The following is a 17,408-nucleotide window of genomic DNA, read 5'->3' as shown; positions in this document are numbered from 1 at the left end:
GCCAAGGCAGGTAGAATGGGCAGCGGTTAGGGGAGGCTGGGGGAAGCTCTGCCTCCCCAAACAGCCAGGTGTGGCCCCGCCCACACTCCTCCGCTGCTGCCGAGCTCCAGGGGCTGGGGCCAGCGGCAGCAGCGCCGCACGCTCTCCCTCCCGGCGCTCTGGGGAGGCTGCAGCGATGACAACGTGCGCTCTCGCTTCCAGGGCTTGGGGGGCTGCGGACACTAGCCAGCCTGGGGCAAGGGTCGGCGACCGGGGGAGAAGGGGGGCTTTAACTTCTGCTGAAGCCCATTGTTTTGTCAAAATATGTATATTTGTTAGTGTGTATGAACCTATGAGATTTTGCTGTATGGTTGTTACTGAAATATGTTGTAAGTTTATGAGTTCTCCAGTGACAGCAAAGGAAGTGACCAACACCCAGGCAGACGCTGAACGTCCATCACCAGCCATTGACCAGTAGTGGAATAATAAACAAGGGATTTACAATTCAGTGCCAGTTTCACAAGACCACACCAGGGGGATTGCTCAACCTTGTGACTTAGTAAAGCCAAACAGGACATGTCTGGGCTAGTATTTCCCAGCCACATGGACTGGGATTATAAAATAAGGGACAGTGGCATCAGGCCTTGGCCTTTCTCCTCCCCCACCTACGCTGGAAGCAACAAAAATGCTGGAATGACGGAAGACTTCAATTGAGGAGACCGATCCCAGGTTTGAGAGAGAGGCCTGTGTATTATGAACTATAACATCCAGTGGGGTGAGAAAATTGCTTGATCTAAATATTGCCTAGTCTAATAAGGTTTATGATTTAGACTGTGCGCTTATCTTTTACTTTCTTTGGTAACTATCTCTGCCCTTTTATGCCTACCACTTACAATCACTTAAAATCTATTTTTCTGTAGTTAATAAACCTGTTTTATATTTTACCTAAAACAGTGTATATTGCTGGAAGTGCTTGGGAAATCTCAGCTCAGGTTACAAGGGCTAGTGTAGGTCCTCTCCACATTGAGGGAGCGGTGGGCTGGGTAATAAACTTACACTGGTCAGGCTTCTGATCCGGGCAAGATGGTACAGCTCTGAGGTGCAAGGCTGAAGAGCTGGGAGGGACTGGCTGACACATTTCTCTTGTGATTCGTGAGTGGCTCTGGAAGCATTCATGCAATCATGCTGTTGTGCTGAGTGATAACAGTGCCTGGAGGGACTTGCTGCTTGTCACTAGCAAAGCATTGTGAGAGACAGCTCAGGCTGGAGAGTTAAGAGGGCACAGTGGTACCAGAGTTCCAGGTTGCACCCCAGAGATCCCATCACAGCTACTAACTATCCTTTCCACTTGTATAATAAGCCCCTCTCTTCCATTCAAATGAGCTGCCACCCAGTTCTCCAAAGGTCTGATCAACCCACTGAAGTTCCTAGAAAGACACCTGGTGGGTCCTGTGGCACCTTTAAGACTAACAGAAGTATTGGGCGCATAAGCTTTCGTGCGTAAGAACCTCACTTCTTCAGATGCAAGAGGTTCTTACCCACGAAAGGTTAGGCTCCTGTTGCCGGCACAGGGGCCTGAGGACAGCAACAGTGGGGTTCGGTGCCCAGAGTGCTTCACGCCAATAAACATACCGGGGTGGAGAAACAATCAAAGTTTATTTGAGATCTCAAAGTGGTGCAAGGGGACAGGCAAGTCTCAAATCGAGCACACCAGCAGAAACAGTTTCTCTCTTCTTTATACATTTTACAACTAAGCCCCCCTCTCTCCCCCTCTCTACCACCCCCCACTCTACTCCCCCTCCCCTCTCTACCGAAGGCATGTTTATACATTTAAGCAACTAAATCATTCTAGGGCTATAAATCTAGCTTGTTAGTAACTTCTCTCTAAACAGTTATTTGGTCCTGTTTACCCTTAGTTTATTACCCCTTCCCCAGCTAGAAACATGCAAACCTCATCATTATTGTTTGGTACCTGAAATGAACAAGGTTGTAATTGCTAACTGGCTATTTACACATTCCAATTCCTGTCCTTGGTTGTTAAGGTCGATCAGAGTTAAACATGGAAGGACAGAGTTTAAACATGGAAGAACTCTGGCTCAGGCAGGCATAGTAACCCCAACACTCCCAATACTTCTGTTAGTCTTAAAGGTGCCACAGGACCCTCTGTTGCTTTTTTACAGATTCAGACTAACACGGCTACCCCTCTGATAGAAAGACACCTATTGAGTTCAATAAGCTTTGGATCAGGCCCTAAGGCCCAGCTGCTCAAAGGTACTTAAGAATCGCTGTGCTAAGTGTTGCAACACCTAACCCCTTAGGCGTCTTGCCACGTGGTGGAATAGTCAGCCCCAAGCTAGGTACTCAGGCACTCTGTACAGTGCATGGAGAGAATTAGGCATCTAAGAAAGGGAGCCTCAGAAGCCAGCAAGCTGGATGGGGAGTTGCCTATGCTAACCAGGAGTAAAATATGGAGAGGAGGGGCAGGGAATGGAGGGGCAGCGGCTTAGTTGCCTAAGTGGTTGACCTTGTGTGCCTCACTGTCAAGCCACAGATAGGCACTTTCTTCCACTAGGAATCCTGAGCAAGGAACCCTCCCCTGGAGTTGGGTAGGTCATCTGCTCATGTAGTCCATGCCCTAGCATCCAAAATCCTCTCTATCTCTCTCCTGATCACTCTTGATACTTCTTTCCCTGTTTCCCTGGCTGTCTTCTGTGTAGGTGCTGTGTCCCCCTATTGGTGGCTGGGATCTGACAGATATCAAGTTTTAGGCGAGCTCAGAGCAGCAATACAGGATTGGGCCTTGCTGATGATATAGGCATTCCCTTGCCTAGACTGATAATCCCACTTCAGGGTCTCTTGTGTTTCATCTTGAGCTAGAGCTCTGAGCTGCTCGTTAGCTGTTGGGAGGCATCAGGGATTAGGAGTCTTTGAGAATGTCAACTGGCAGGATTTTAAGCACAAAGGGGAATTAGGATCCTAAGTGGTAAATGGCAGTTGAGCAGCAATTATGAAAATGTTAGTGGAGTCTAAATCGTGAACTTAGGTGCCTAAGAGACAGATAGGTGCCTAAAAACTTCTGAGGATCTGGGACTAAATCCTTAAATCCTACTTGGATTCCTAGAGATCCTGACACTGCTTGTTTTTCTTGCATGTCTACAACTGTCCTGATCCCCCAGCTGAGGTTTTTGGATGCTACTCTCATTGACAAAAAATAAAAACCTTCAGGGATACATTAGTCTTACTTCAAGTGAGAAGACAGCGAATGGAAAATCAACGGGTTCAATAGTTCAATGCAGTATAGCTAAACAATATGTAAAAGATATTTTCTTATGATACTTTAACACTTGCATGGAGAAATAAATTCAAGAATGAGAAAGCATCAATCCAAATCCATGTGGAGTAATTTCCCCCTGCAAATGACAACCTTGATAGGATACACAAATTACAGGAAATCAGACAGAACAGATATTCCACCAAAGACACACGAACCACAATAGGGATTAATGTCTGCTACATGTACCAGGAAAAGTCTTTCCAAGAGACCTTAAAAACAGAATAGTGAAAATAACTCAGTCTCCTCAAAGGAAAATAAGAATAACATCTGAAAAGGAAGAAAATATGCAGATGAGCAATCCACACCCAACCCAACAGGATGGAACTATGCTTTAAAAAAACAAACAAATAAACAAAAAACCTCCTCTATATACACATCTGCTCTGAAGAATTCAGATTGTTCCATGATTTCATGATGAGAGAAAAGAAACAGCAAGAAGATAAAATAACTGATACAAGCAAGTACAAGTGTATGTTTGGGATTAGGAACATTTAATTGTTCCAGCAGCAAAGATGGTCAGCATATTGACCAGTTCTAAACAGTTCAGCATTGCTTCCCTCATCTTTACATGAGGATCACTTATTTTGCATTACATGGAGCAGATTGCAGTTGCCCTGGCAGTCACAGGCCATGGGTTTCAGGATATGCAATGCTTCCTCTGGAGCCAACCAGCATGACCACATTTTACTTCCATCTACTACATTTGCCAGCGGAGACAGGAGCAACTGCAATCTGCTCCATTTTCTGCAAAGTAGGTGCAGCTGTTGCCGGCACAGAAGGCCCAAGGGGGCAACAGCAGGGTTCGTTGCCCCGTGTGCTTCGCGCCAATGAACACACCAGGGTGGAGAAGCAGATAAAGTTTATTCAAGAGCTCTGAATAGACACTAGGAGACCAGCATGTCTCAAATCAAGCGCACCAACATAAGCAGTTTTTCTCTTTTTATACTTTACTTTCTCCTTCCCTACCTTCCCCCCTTTCTCCCCCTTCCTCCCTCTGCAGTAGTTACATTTAAGCAGTTAAGTCATCTTGGCAGCTATAAGTCTAGCTCATTAGTAACTCTTCTTTGAACCGTTATCTTGTCCTTTTCCCTTTGATCTGTTATCTTGCCTTTCAGCCAGAAGCATGCAGGTCTTATTACTATCGCTTCCCAGCTACTGGCCTGTGAGGTTAGTAAAGTTTAACATGCAGGGGCTTCGGTTCACTTTGGCCTAGAGCGGGGGGACTTCATCGACTCTCGTGGTCTTCCAACCCCCCCGAGTTACCTAGGGTGATGCCTAGTGACACCAACACAGCCCTTCCATTTAAGCAAAGATTGGGTGACCCAGACTAATCAGTTTCTCAAAATTTCCACTTTCCAATTTAGTGGAATTTATTGTAATATGACATTAGTAAAGACATATTTAGGATGACTATAATTATCACGCAGAAACTACTCCCTGTGTCAGTGCCACTGACTTCAATGGAAGCAGAGGAGGTGCTCAAGTTCTCTCAGAATCAGGCCCTCACAGGCACTGGTTTCCTCTGGGCCCTGGGGGTTAGTCTCTAAGGTGCCACAAGTACTCCTGTTCTTTTTGTGAACTATCCAAGACATTTTGGACAGAACTTAACACCACAGTTGTACAATCAATACACTTTCAAGCCCATTGGCTTTAGTGGGATTTTTGCTTGTAGAACAATTCAGGGTATGGCCTAATTACAAAAAAATCTTGGAATAAGATAGTAAAATCTAAGAAATAAGAAAAGATATAGTGTAGTAAGATGGCAGGATGTATGTGACTAAGGTGGACAAACACATGGTGAGTGGATGCTTAAAAGTGACTAAGTATCCTTTTAAAAGTCAACACGATGCACATCTTGAGAAGAGCCAAAAGGCTAATACTCAAATAAATTGAGTACGTTAGAGAGAAGAGGTGGATGCACAGATATAATTTCACTAATGGATGTAAAATCATTAGCTCTTAACCTAGATAGCATTAAAAAAATCAGCTTTTTAATGTTTTTGGATATATAGCAAAATAAGGGAGAACACTGCAAAGAGACTAAATATATAGAATCAGATCTCTAGACAGCCCGCACGTGCTTTTGTACCACATCTCAGATGAATTAATTCTGCTGTTTCTATACGTGCAAACACAGTAGCAACTGATCAAGAATAAAACACCCAGAGGAGCTAGTAACTGATGTGTGTGACGCTGGTCTGTACGGGGGGATACTGTTGGTGTATACGGGGAGCTCACAGCTAACACCTGGGGCACGGGCACATGCGGTCCGCAGGCGCCTCCCGGGGAGCTGTGTAGTAGGATGGCGCCCCTGGCAGGGAAGTCGCTGCCCAGCTCGGTCAGTAGAGCGCTAGCCGCAGACTCAAAGTAACGTGGGGACTGCTCAGAGTTTCGCGCAGGCGCTATTGCCAGCTGCCCACAGGCACTCAGCTACTACTATTGCGCGTGCGCACTTAGGCAATACCGCTCATAGGTTGCCTGCCGCGCGTGCGCACTCTAGCTATTCTGGGGGACTCCGTGGGCAGGAGGCGAAATCGAATGAATCCCCGCCTACTTCCATGGTTTGTGGCGGTTGCTTGGTAACTAGTCACAGCGGCTGGAGGACACGGGGAAAGGGGACTCTATTCCGGCGCGCGCAGCTCGCGGGCAGTCCCAGCCTCTCGCGCCTCCATGTCGTACTCGCACCCTCCCAGGCGCACGGGGCTGCCCCGCGCCGTGCTGAGGTGGCTGCAGAGCCTGGACCTGAGCTTCTTCCCCAGGAACTTCCGACGGTGAGATGGGGCGGGGCGCCTCCGAGCGCGCGCCACCGGCTGCGCCTTACCGTTATTGTCGTTGTTCTCTAGGGACTTCTCCAACGGCTACCTCATCGCCGAGATCTTCTCCTGGTACTACCCCGGGGACATCCACAGCCACAGCTACGAGAACGGCGCCTCGCTGGCCACCAAGCTCAGCAACTGGTCCCAGCTCGGCCAGGTGAGGGAGCCGCCCCGCCGAGCGGGGACGGGGCAGCTTGTAACGTGCAGGCAGCGCTCGAGCCTTTCTTCCGTCTTTCTTCCTTCGCCATGGCCCGGGACACGTCGGGCTCGGAAAGTTGGTGCAGCGATGGCAGCCCCGTGGCGCGCCCCCCGCTGTATTGATTGGCCGCGGACAGTCCTGGGGGCCGCCCCAAGCTCCGCCGGGATGGCGATGGGGGCACTAACGATCCGTCACTCAACTGGACAACCCCAGTGACTTATTCCAGCCCCCGGCCGTGCGAATATTGAGGCACCCCAGGTTAAATCCTGGCCTTACGGTTTTTGTATTGTTAACAAATGCACCTCTTAAGTTGGGCAGTGAAGGGGGTTCCAGTCAGGGGCGGCTCCAGGCACCAGCGCAGCTGTGAGGGCGGCAGTCAGGTGACTTTTGGCGGCATACCTGCGAGAGGTCCCCTGGTCCCGCGGTTTCAGCAGCGGGTACGCCGAAGCCGCGGGACCGGCAGATCACCTGCTGAAGGCTGCCTGACTGCTGTGCTTGGGGCGGCAAAAAACATAGAGCTACCCCTGGTTCCAGTTGTTTTGGGAAGAAAAAGTTTGAATTTTTGCTCAGTTTATATTTCAGTTCTCATCCATAATATTGCATACTTTCTTTAATTGCTTGTCATTTTGGTTACAGGTGAGGGTTTGAGTGGGATTGGATTGGAAAGAGGCTGAGAGAAAACAAAGTGAGCGATCACACATCAAGTAAAAAGCATGGAAGGATGGACCTGTGCCTCTCAACTAATAGGAACTGAAATGATCTCTGTTTTTATTTTTTGCTATAGTTTTTTTCCAAAAGAAATTTGAAGCCTGTTCAAGAACTAATAGATGGGACAATTCACTGTAAACCGGGAGCAGCAGAAATGTTGGTACAAGACATCTACTCAATGCTGACAAATGGACGGTGAGTGCTGTTTACAGAAGTGTATTATGTGTCAGGTTTAGATGATTCACTTTAGTAGCATATTAATGAGTAGTATATAAATATTACTCAAAACCTTCAGATTTCCGAAGCCCCGGTGTGAAGTCAATCGGAGTTTTGCCATTGACTTCAGTAGGGCCTGGATCTGATGCCTGCTTCAGAGTGAAATAACATTTAAATCCCTAGTGAACCTTTGCCCACATCACCAAAAACACCACAGTCCTTCTGCTCTGGTTCATTAATTGAAAAAGCAAAGTTGTTTAATTGACAATGAGGTATTTAGTGTTGTGTGTGAAAGCTGGCAGAGCACATAGTATTACCTAGGATCTCTTTAAAGTAGTTATCAGCATGCTTCTTAGCAGCCCTGAAATTCACTAAATAAAATAAAACTAGTATAAAGAGCAAACCCATTAATAAAACAGATGGGGTTTATAAGCATAAAACCAGAGATCCATATGCTCTTCTCCAATTCTCTGAGTGTAAAGGAGCTTATGCCCACAGAGCTAAAGTGGGGGATGTGCAAGAGGGAGTGCTGCTTCTTCAGAACATGCTTAACTTTCCCCAACACAGCAGAACCCCAGCTCTGTGTATGGAGTTGACCATGGTCTAGTTCTACTAGATTCTTAACCCCTCAGCACACTTGTGGAACCTTGTGTATGTTATTATAGACAAAGAGTTCAGCAACTTATACTACTGACTCCTCTGCAGTAATGAGCTCCGCTGATGAGGGCTACAGGGACAGCCATGGTCAGGGAAGCTACTGTCAGTGTGTTTTCTGTGGCCAGGCAGCAAAATGGTGTTAAGGGACATTTTTATGGATGCCCCTTCCCTCCAGTGGATTTCAGAGATTTGTGGTTTAAGTGTTACCATCCACCAAGAGAATTACCAGACAACTCAATGAGTTTCTAATAATCAAGCTTTATAGGTGTATATAGACAAATTCTGCTCTTCACTTTGTGCCCAATGAATCACCCTGGTGGCATATAGAAGGCATAAGTGAGCTGCAAGAGAATTTCCCCAGCACAGGAGCAACATAGGGCTGACATAAGTAGCCTTACATTAGCCTCCTTTGTAGTCCCCACCATACGGAGTAAGCCTGAAACGCTGACTGCTGTGCAGTCTTTAGGCATATGTGAAGAGTCCTATGCATGTGATCAACTTTAGTCACGATTACTTGAATGAAGTAACTTGCATCAGCAAGTGTCTGCATGTTCGGCTCCCAGGATAGACAGCTGTAAAAAGCTCTTGCTGCTCTCTGTGTCTCTGGCTTCAGTTGTGACTTGAACATGTTACACAATCATGAACTGGAATGTGATGGCCCCCAGAAGACTCTCTTAAGAATGGTCCAAACTTTGAAAAAAGTTTGAGAATTTTGGTCTAGTGGACTGAGCACCAGGAGTTCCTGTATTCTCTTCCAGGCCTGGACACTGACTCTGTCTCTGTGGGTTTGGGCAAATCGCTTATCTCTGTGTTAAGGTTTCCGCATTTATAAAATGGAGATAATACCTTCCACACAATGGAATTGTGAGAATTCATTAGTAATATGCAACCAGGGTCTTGAAAGGTGTTAAACATCATAATGTGTTCAGTATTTATTAGTAGTAACATAACTGACTCATTAACATTTGCTTTTTTTTTTTCTCCCCCCAGAATTAAAAATATTCAGGATGAGGTTGACTTTACAGACCACTATTATCAGGAGCAGTTACCGATGGTCGCCAGGTCAACAGCTTCAAAGGCTATCAAGAATAACATTAAATTAACAGAAATAATGATAGAGCCCAACATTAACAAAAATAGACAAAAGGTTAATGCCATCATCAATATGCATATGCAACAGAGACTGGTAGAGAGGGAAGAGAACCCAAGTGAGTGGTTTTTCAAAGCAAGTATAAAGAACTAATGTATGTGGTGCAACTGATTGTTTCCCATGTTCACTGTCCTAGTTTGTTAGTCTAATGATTGAAAATGGAAAACAGGCAAATATTTGAACTATCTTTAGGCCAAGTCATGCTTGCTTTAACTACGACTTGTCACCTCCTCTCCCCTTGGGACTGCCAACTTATGTGCCAAGACTACTTTTGCCCCTGCTTTCCCTGCCAGCTTGGGACTCCAGCACCCTGTCTTGTTGAGCTAGACATGCCAGTCTGCTCCAACACAGACCCCGGGTCTGAACCACGTGCCCCAAAGCTGCAGACTTAACTGAAAGCAGCTTACAGAAGTGTTCCTGTCTATAACACTCAGATGCCCAACTCCCAGTGGGGTCCAAATCCCAAATAAATCCATTTTACCCTGTATAAAGCTTATACAGGGTAAACTCATAATTTGTTCGCCTTCTATAACACTGATAGAGAGAGATGCACAGTTGTTCCGCCCCCTCCCCCNATGCCTCGACCCCCCCCCCCGGGGTTAATTAATAAGTAAAAAGTGGTTTTATTAAATACAGAAAGTAGGATTTAAGTGGTGCCAAGTAATAGCAGACAGAACAAAGTGAATTACCAAGTAAAATAAAATAGAGCACGCAAGTCTATGTCTCAGAAAACTGAATACAGATAATACCTCACCAGTTCCAGTAAGCTTCCTTTTACAAACTAGTCTCCTTCTAGTCTGGGTCCAGCAATCACTCACACCCCCTGTAGTTACTGTCCTTTGTTCCAGTCTCTTTCAGGTATCCTTGGGGGTGGAGAGGCTATCTCTTTAGCCAGCTGAAGACCAAATGGAGGGGTCTCCCAGGGGTTTAAGTAGACTTTCTCTTGTGGGTGGAGACCCCCTCCTCTCCCTTATGCCAAGTCCAGCTCCAAGATGGAGTTTTGGAGTCACATGGGCAAGTCACATGTCCATGCAAGACTCAGTTTGACTCAGCCATTGCTTCCCTGCTCCCTTGAACGTCCTCATGGAGACTTCTTATGCAGATTGGAGCCTCCCAGGATCCGTTGTCCTTTAAGTGCTTCTTGGTTGGGCACTTAATTTGCATATTCCTTTCTCAAGAAGCTGACCAAATGATTTACAAAGGCTACTTAGGGCAGGTCTTCACTACGGGGGGGGATTTAAGATACGTAAATTCAGTTACGCGAATAGCGTAGCTGAATTCGACGTATCGCAGCCGACTTACCCCGCTGTAAGGACGGTGGCAAAATCGACCTCCGTGGCTTCCCCTCGACGGCGCTTACTCCCACCTCCACTGGTGGAGTAAGAGCGTCGATTCGGGGATCGATTGTCGCGTCCCAACGAGATGCAATAATTCGATCCCTGAGAGGTCGATTTCTACCTGCCGATTCAGGCGGGTAGTGTAGACCTAGCCTGAAAAACCAAGCTGGTGCCCAGCCAATATTCATAACTTTTAATACAAAAATTATACATGCATACAATTAATAGATTCAGTAGATCATAACCTTTACAGAGATATGTTACATGGCATATGTAGCATAAAACATATTCTAGTTATATCATAGATACATTCATAAGCATATTCCCATGAAGCCTTAGGGGGCACACTGTCACAACCCCACTGAAGTTAGTGGAACTATTGGTGTAAGTAACATGAAGAGGATTAGATCATGATTTTGTGCTTAGGAAATGATAAAGAAAACATCAGACCACTTTGTGATTGCATCATTTGAGGAAACATTTTCAGCCAGTTGCATTCAAAGTGAACAGTGATACTTAGATGATATATTAATATTAGTGATATAATAATGATGGAATATAGCTGAAGTAACAGATAAAGTTTCCACCCTTGCCATATTACTTACAAGTGATTCATCCACATTTTGCTATTCCTTTGCATTAAAAGCTGCTGGTGCCATGATCAGTTCTTTAGCTGGCTTAACTCTAAATAGTTGAAGTGTTTCTGCAGCAGAGAGATTTTCCTTGGTACACCACTGATTTCCTGCTAGTAAAAACATACAAACAGGGATGCATTGAACCTACGTTTTCACTTATCAGGTAAATTTAACTTAATTGGACAGTGAGCCTGGGGAATGTAGTGAGTTGGCCCATATTTCAAATGTTCTCAGAAAGCCTTTAAGAGTGGAAAGCGAAATACATACACCTCTACCTCGATATAACGCTGTCCCGTTCTCCCCTCCCTCCCCCCCCGGAGTGCTGCTTTACCGCGTTATATCTGAATTCATGTTATATCAGGTCGCGTTATATCGGGGTAGAGGTGTACTTTTAAATCAACTAGTTTTAGTTTGAGCTTGCTTAACTATTTTGTTTAATTCTTTTTCACATTATGATCTTGGGTGAATTTGCTAAAAAGCAGCTGGTCTTTATGAGGCCCTGATCCTGCAAACACTAACACATGTGCTTAACTTTACTAAGATTCATAGAGTTTAAGACCAAAAGAAACCATAAGACATCTAGTCTGACCGCCTGTGTATCATGGGCAGTTAAATTTCACCCAGTTACCTCTGTATGAAGCGCCATAACTTCTTTGACTAAAGCATATCTTCCAGAAAGGTATCCAGTCGTGATTTGAAGACATCAAGAGATGGAGAATGTACCACTTCTGTTCATAGTTTGCTCCAATGATTAACCATCCTTACTGTTATAAATATGGCAACATATTTTTTCATTTGAACTTGCTTGGTTTCAGCTTCCTGGTTCTTATGCCATTTTTCACTACATTAATATCCCTTTAGTACCTGGTATTTTCATCTCGTAAAGGTGTTTATACACTGTAACAAGTCATCACTCAAATCTTCTTTTTGATAAGATAAACTGATTGAGCTCTTTATATCACACTGCAAGGCAGTTTTTCCATCCCTCGAGTGATTTTTTTGTGTGTCTTTTTTCTGCACCCTTTTCAGTTTTTCAACATCTTTTTTAAAATGTGGACAACCGAACTGGTTGCAGTATGCCAGAATCAGTCTAACCAAAGCCATATACAGAGGTTACATCACCTCCTTATTCCTACTCCCCACTTTATACATCTGAAGAACACAGTACTTCCTTTTGCCACAGCATCCCACTGGGGCAGGGTGACCATATTTCCCAAAGGGAAAAGGCATCACGTGGGGCTAGCCTGAGTCCTCTCCCCCTCCCCTCCCGTGTAAATGTTTACAGGTTCAGAGCCTTAAGCTCTAAGTTAGCTGCTCTACACAACATTTTCTAGGAGTATACCACTGAAGTTTGAAAGTATTACAGGACACAGATTGATATGGCACAAACGGGAGCATCAGTCCGGATTGTCAGTAGAAAAGACACATGGTCAAAATTTGTCTAAACTTAAACTCGTGGGTCAAAAGGCTCAGATTTCTATAATGACAGTGGACATTCTGTGTGTCAAGTAATAAATGAGAACAAAAGAATAATACTTATGGCTTTTGTTCTTCAGAGTGCTTTATTTAGTTGGCCAAACTCAGCACTAATACACCTGACTATTCAGAGATGCACATTGTAATCTGTTGTAAAACAGCTTCTAATGCTTATTTAAGGATAAGACCTATCTCGGATTAAGGGCTGGTCTACACTGAGATTTTATATCGACAGAGCTATGTTACTTAGGGGTGTGAAAAATGTACACCCTTCAGAGACATAGCTATGCCAAGCAAAACCAGGGTGTAGACAGCACTGGATCAAAGGAAGAATTCTTCCATTGACCTAGCAGCTGCCTCTCGGGAAGACGAATTACCCGTGCCAATGGGAGAACCATTCCCGTCAGCGTAGGTAATGTCTACAGTGGAGCAGATGCAGTTGTGCCACTGTAGCAGTTTAAGTGTAGACATATCCTTAGTCTTCCCACAATGTGATTGCTAAAGCATGTCATAGCCTCTTAAAAAAAAAAAAAAACCAAAAAAAAACCCACCACCACATACACACCAAGGTGTACTGTCACTTTATAAACTTATTTTGTGTGTCACCTTGTGGACAGCTTTTGCAGAATAAAATGCTATTTTTTGCCAGAGCACTTTTTTCTTTTGCTAGAGTTTGTGATGATTTTGGTTTCTTTATTTAGTTTTTATAGGTGGAAGTGTCTTTTAAATAAGAAAAGAAATCACTTTGAATAATTGGCCAATTAATTGTATGAAGGCTATGACTATGTGGACTATAATGAATGAATTGTAATTGTGTTTTGAAGAGCGGTTTAACATTAAACCAAGCTTGGCAGAACGTGCAGTTCGTCATCCGGCTGCTGTAGGTCCCTCTGGGAGTGCGATTAACATCCAGAGAGAGCAACTTTCTTTTATATCAAGTAAGCTTTCATTTCAATCTCTTCCATTGGATTGATTTTTTTTTGTTTTACTTTGATTGTTTTAGTAAAAAGACCACTTATCCAAGTAAAGTCTATAAATGGCTTTCAAAGTAAACTGTTGGACCTTATTAGAAAATAACTACTCCAAAAAGTTCTTTTGAGCCTCAGTGGCAGCTACTTACATTTCAGGAGTCAAAATTGCTTCTCTTCTGCGCCATAATGTTTTGGCTTATGATTCAGAACTTCCACTATACTTAGTAGCACAGTCTGAAGGCAGTTCCTTCTCTAATGTAATGGTAACAGATGTTTTTTACTTGCTCCCCAATGGAGAAATCCTGCGGTCCTTATTCACCCATTGACTTTGTTGGGAGTTCTATTTATCTTGCCTGATTGCATAGATAGCTTTTTTATTGATACCTTGAAGGCAGACAGTGAACCTTTGAGAATATTAGTCGAAGCTTTTCCTCACGAAGAAAAAAGTAGGGGGTTTGTAAAATCCCTAAGAAATTTTAACTAGATGGAAAAGGTTCCAAGACAGCTCGTATGGCCGAAGGCCACAGTGGACCAGTGTTTAAACTGGTCAGAACTGTGCAAGGGTGGATACTAGTCAGAAGGATGGTCCAGCAGTTAGAACTCCATTCTAGTACTTAGGAGACAACAGTTCAATTCCCCAACGGTTCAGTTCCCACAGACTTCACTCTATGCCTGTGGTCACTGTTTGTGAAAAGAAAAAAATGGGGGTAGTAATGTTATGGTTACAGGACTAGCACCACTTTCTTCCTTCCATTGTCTGAATGCACCCCTTCAGGGCCTTGTGGGATGAAACTTTGCAGTTCTCCCACTCTCCGATCAGATCCTGGGCTACAGTACCCTGTATCAACTGTGTTTACCCCAGCAGGCCCCTTAAGTGTTGGTAGCCTACTCTTGAATTGACCCTTTGAATTCATATAGTAAACCTCTATCAGACACGCATGTAAAGTATACAGTATTGATTAATTATTACAGATCACCCTTGCTTCTGTCACCTAGTACTTTCTGCCTCACAGGGATGTCGTGAGGATAAATATATTAGAGTGATGCACTTGGATACTATGATAATCGTATTAGATAGTCTAAATGACTTCGGTATCACAGTTCAGCTGTTCTTCGCAATCGCCAATAGAAGTGGGAAGTGGATTGGCAGAGTCTCCTAGTGAGTGATTTCATGTGGAATCTTGATCATGGTATTATAGAAGAGTCCAATAACAAATCTACTATGATAGTTTGAAGTATACTGGGGCCTGGTCTGCACAGTTTTTGTAGAGATTTAACTGTTTTGGTTAGAGGTGTGTTTTTTTTTCTATCAGGATAGTTAAATTTGTCCAACTCCTGGGGTGGCTGCAGTTCTATCAGTCTAAAGGTGCGTATATCAATGGAAATACAGACGCTCCCCGGGTTACACAAGACCCAACTTACGCAAATTTGACCTTATGCAAAAAGTTCCATAAGGCATAAATAAAATTTTCGAGTTGCGGAAAATATTGTGTAGCGTACGGGAATGCAAAGTACTGTAATGCGGAGGAATACAGCAGTAGCATCTTCTACAAGGGAAGGCTTTGCGCTCTCGCAGCCTCTCAGTCTCTTGTTATTTCAGTGAAACTGTATTTCTGTTACTTCACCCTGTTATTTCATTCAAATCATGCCTGTCTCCTCATCTACAAATTAAGCCCATTGTCATCCACCACCAAAATGCAGCCTTCAGTGTGCCAGAATAACAATAGGATTAAGGTAGATGCAATATTTTTGTTGTAATTGTTTTTTTTTTATGTTTGCACAATATACATTTCCAACTTATGTAAAATTCAGGTTACACAAGGCTTTCCAGAACGGAACGATTGCATAAATCGGGGAGCGTCTGTAAGCTAACTGGTATAAGCAACTTTATACCAGTTTAACTGCATCCATACCAAGGGACTTATTGGTTATACCAGTAGAGCTAAAAGGGTACACACTGTGTTGGCAGTTTGAGATAAATTTCATTGTATTCAAAAGGACATGTTTTTATAGTTAAATTGTTTGATAATAAATCAGCAGCAAAAGTACATGGTTGCGTTATTCAGTTGCTTCTTTTCTTAGACCTAGGGCTCCCAGAAATCAGAGGCAAAACTGGTGTTCACTTCAAAGAAATCCAGGTGAAACAAGCTGACAGAGGCTCTTTTACTGTGGATGTATAAGTGCGGCAACTCCAAGCACCTGGCCAAAAGGATTCTAACTGAACACTGGAAAAAAAGTATTGGAGAGACCTCAACTTTGAAAACGTACAAGATCACCTTTATAATTCTTTGACCTTAGCCATTGGGAGAGAATTGCCTGATTGGTTTCAGTGTCTGTTAAATCAAAGCATTATTTTCTTCTAGTAAATGCCAAAACAAAATACATATTGGAAATCTGATGTTTGTGGAAGTGTGACAAGCTAAATCATCACTAAACAAAGCAGTATCTAAAATATACATCACTGTAGTTTCCCTGTTGTTAGACGGCTTCCTTCAGTGACTTGGTACCATAGTTGCTTTTACAGCTCAGCCTCCTCCTAGACTTGATTACTTGCTAGATTGAGTTATTTTTAATATTTCAAGTTTTGTTAGTGAAATTTTTCCAATTTACAGATTGCAGTGGTGCAAGATGAGTAATGAGGATGTGTAGTCAAACTTTTTGCCATTGTGATGTGATGAGTTGAATAAATTTGACAGTTGTACTTTGTGTCCTTTTGTACCTTGACCTACTGTACATTTTTTTACAATCTGAGGCCTGGTCTACACTAACCCCCCAATTCGAACTAAGGTACGCAACTTCAGCTACGTGAATAACGTAACTGAAGTTCGAAGTACCTTAGTTCGAACTTACCTCGGTCCAGACGCGGCAGGCAGGCTCCCCCGTCAACTTCGCGTACTCCTCCCGCCGAGCTGGAGTACCGCAGTCGACGGCGAGCACTTCCGGGTTCGACTTATCTCGTCCAGACAAGATGCGATAAGTCGAACCCAGAAGTTCGATTTGCTTGCCGCCGAACTACCGGGTAAGTGTAGACCTACCCTTAGAAATAAGATTATTATTTTTTTAGTAACTTATTTATATCAAAGCTGGTCATGGCTTTCGTTTCCTTCATGTATAAATGTATGGATCTGAAGTGTTCAAAGTAAATAAATCTAGTTTGTTGGAGAAATCTCTCCCTTCACAGCTTTAGAAGTTGTTATATCCAAATTAAAGCAATTAAAATTGTTCCTTGCATCAGTGATTATCCTGCTTATGCATGCCTTTCAAAGGATGTGTAGGCTGTAACTCTATTACAGGAGAAACAGTTTTTTCAGTGTCCCATTAATTCATGTACATTTTGAAGGTGATCTTCAGAATGGAAAATTAGGAACATATATTTTTAATGGAATCTTAGAATCTGTGGTAGCTGAAAACTCCCTTGGAAATGATTCTGTTATTATATATATTAAAATCTGTGCAAGGTAAGGATCTGAATAGGGAGCGGGGAGCTGATTTAAATCAAAGTGATTTAACTATCAATTTTAATCATGATTTATATTAGCAAGTAGGACACCTTGCTTTAAAATCATCTATTTTAATCATGTTTTGCCTTTGTACATTAGTTACTTAGAGAAAAAAAGTTGATGCTCGGTGATTGGTAATCATTTGTTTAAAAAATGGTGATGTTCAACTAAATTTATTCTTTACACTAAATTTGATGCTTTTTTTTTTTTTTTTTGGCTAACCAGAAGGATACATTATATCTATATACATTTAAGCAGTTACACAGCTTTCATAGATTCCAAGGCCAGAAGGAAATATTATGATCATCCAATCTGACCTCTTGTGTAACACAAGTTATATAAATTTACACTTATTCACATTCTTAATTTTTAATTTTTTTATATTTGAAAATAATGCATTTCTTAGTAGATGATTAATGTTCTACTTTTG

At 43.2% G+C, this 17,408-nt stretch overlaps 1 protein-coding gene and 1 long non-coding RNA gene across 3 annotated transcripts in view; one reads left to right on the top strand and one right to left on the bottom strand.

The window, feature by feature from the left end:
* Positions 1 to 6,215, bottom strand: part of LOC117877651 — an 85,385-nt gene extending 79,170 nt beyond the window's left edge. The window contains exon 1 of the long non-coding RNA XR_004645779.1: positions 6,135 to 6,215. This is a non-coding gene — a long non-coding RNA (uncharacterized LOC117877651). The remainder of the gene's footprint in view (positions 1 to 6,134) is intronic.
* On the top strand, positions 5,806 to 16,179 carry SPATA4 (spermatogenesis associated 4). Of its 2 annotated transcripts, none has more exons than XM_034770947.1 (6): positions 5,806 to 5,874; positions 6,157 to 6,286; positions 7,113 to 7,231; positions 8,900 to 9,117; positions 13,332 to 13,445; positions 15,561 to 16,179. In XM_034770947.1, exons 1-6 carry the CDS (start codon positions 5,852 to 5,854, stop codon positions 15,656 to 15,658), a joined length of 702 nt encoding a protein of 233 aa, XP_034626838.1. In that variant the 5' UTR covers positions 5,806 to 5,851; the 3' UTR covers positions 15,659 to 16,179. The 2 variants fall into 2 exon arrangements, with proteins under 2 accessions (XP_034626838.1, XP_034626837.1); XM_034770946.1 differs by lacking the exon at positions 5,806 to 5,874 and adding an exon at positions 5,900 to 6,084.
* Positions 16,180 to 17,408: the final 1,229 nt, after the last annotated feature.

The sequence above is a fragment of the Trachemys scripta genome, chromosome 5, assembly GCF_013100865.1.
Source record: "Trachemys scripta elegans isolate TJP31775 chromosome 5, CAS_Tse_1.0, whole genome shotgun sequence".
Taxonomy (NCBI): domain Eukaryota; kingdom Metazoa; phylum Chordata; order Testudines; family Emydidae; genus Trachemys; species Trachemys scripta.
Note: the sequence above shows the minus strand (reverse complement) of the source record. Positions and strands in the feature narration are given on the sequence as shown.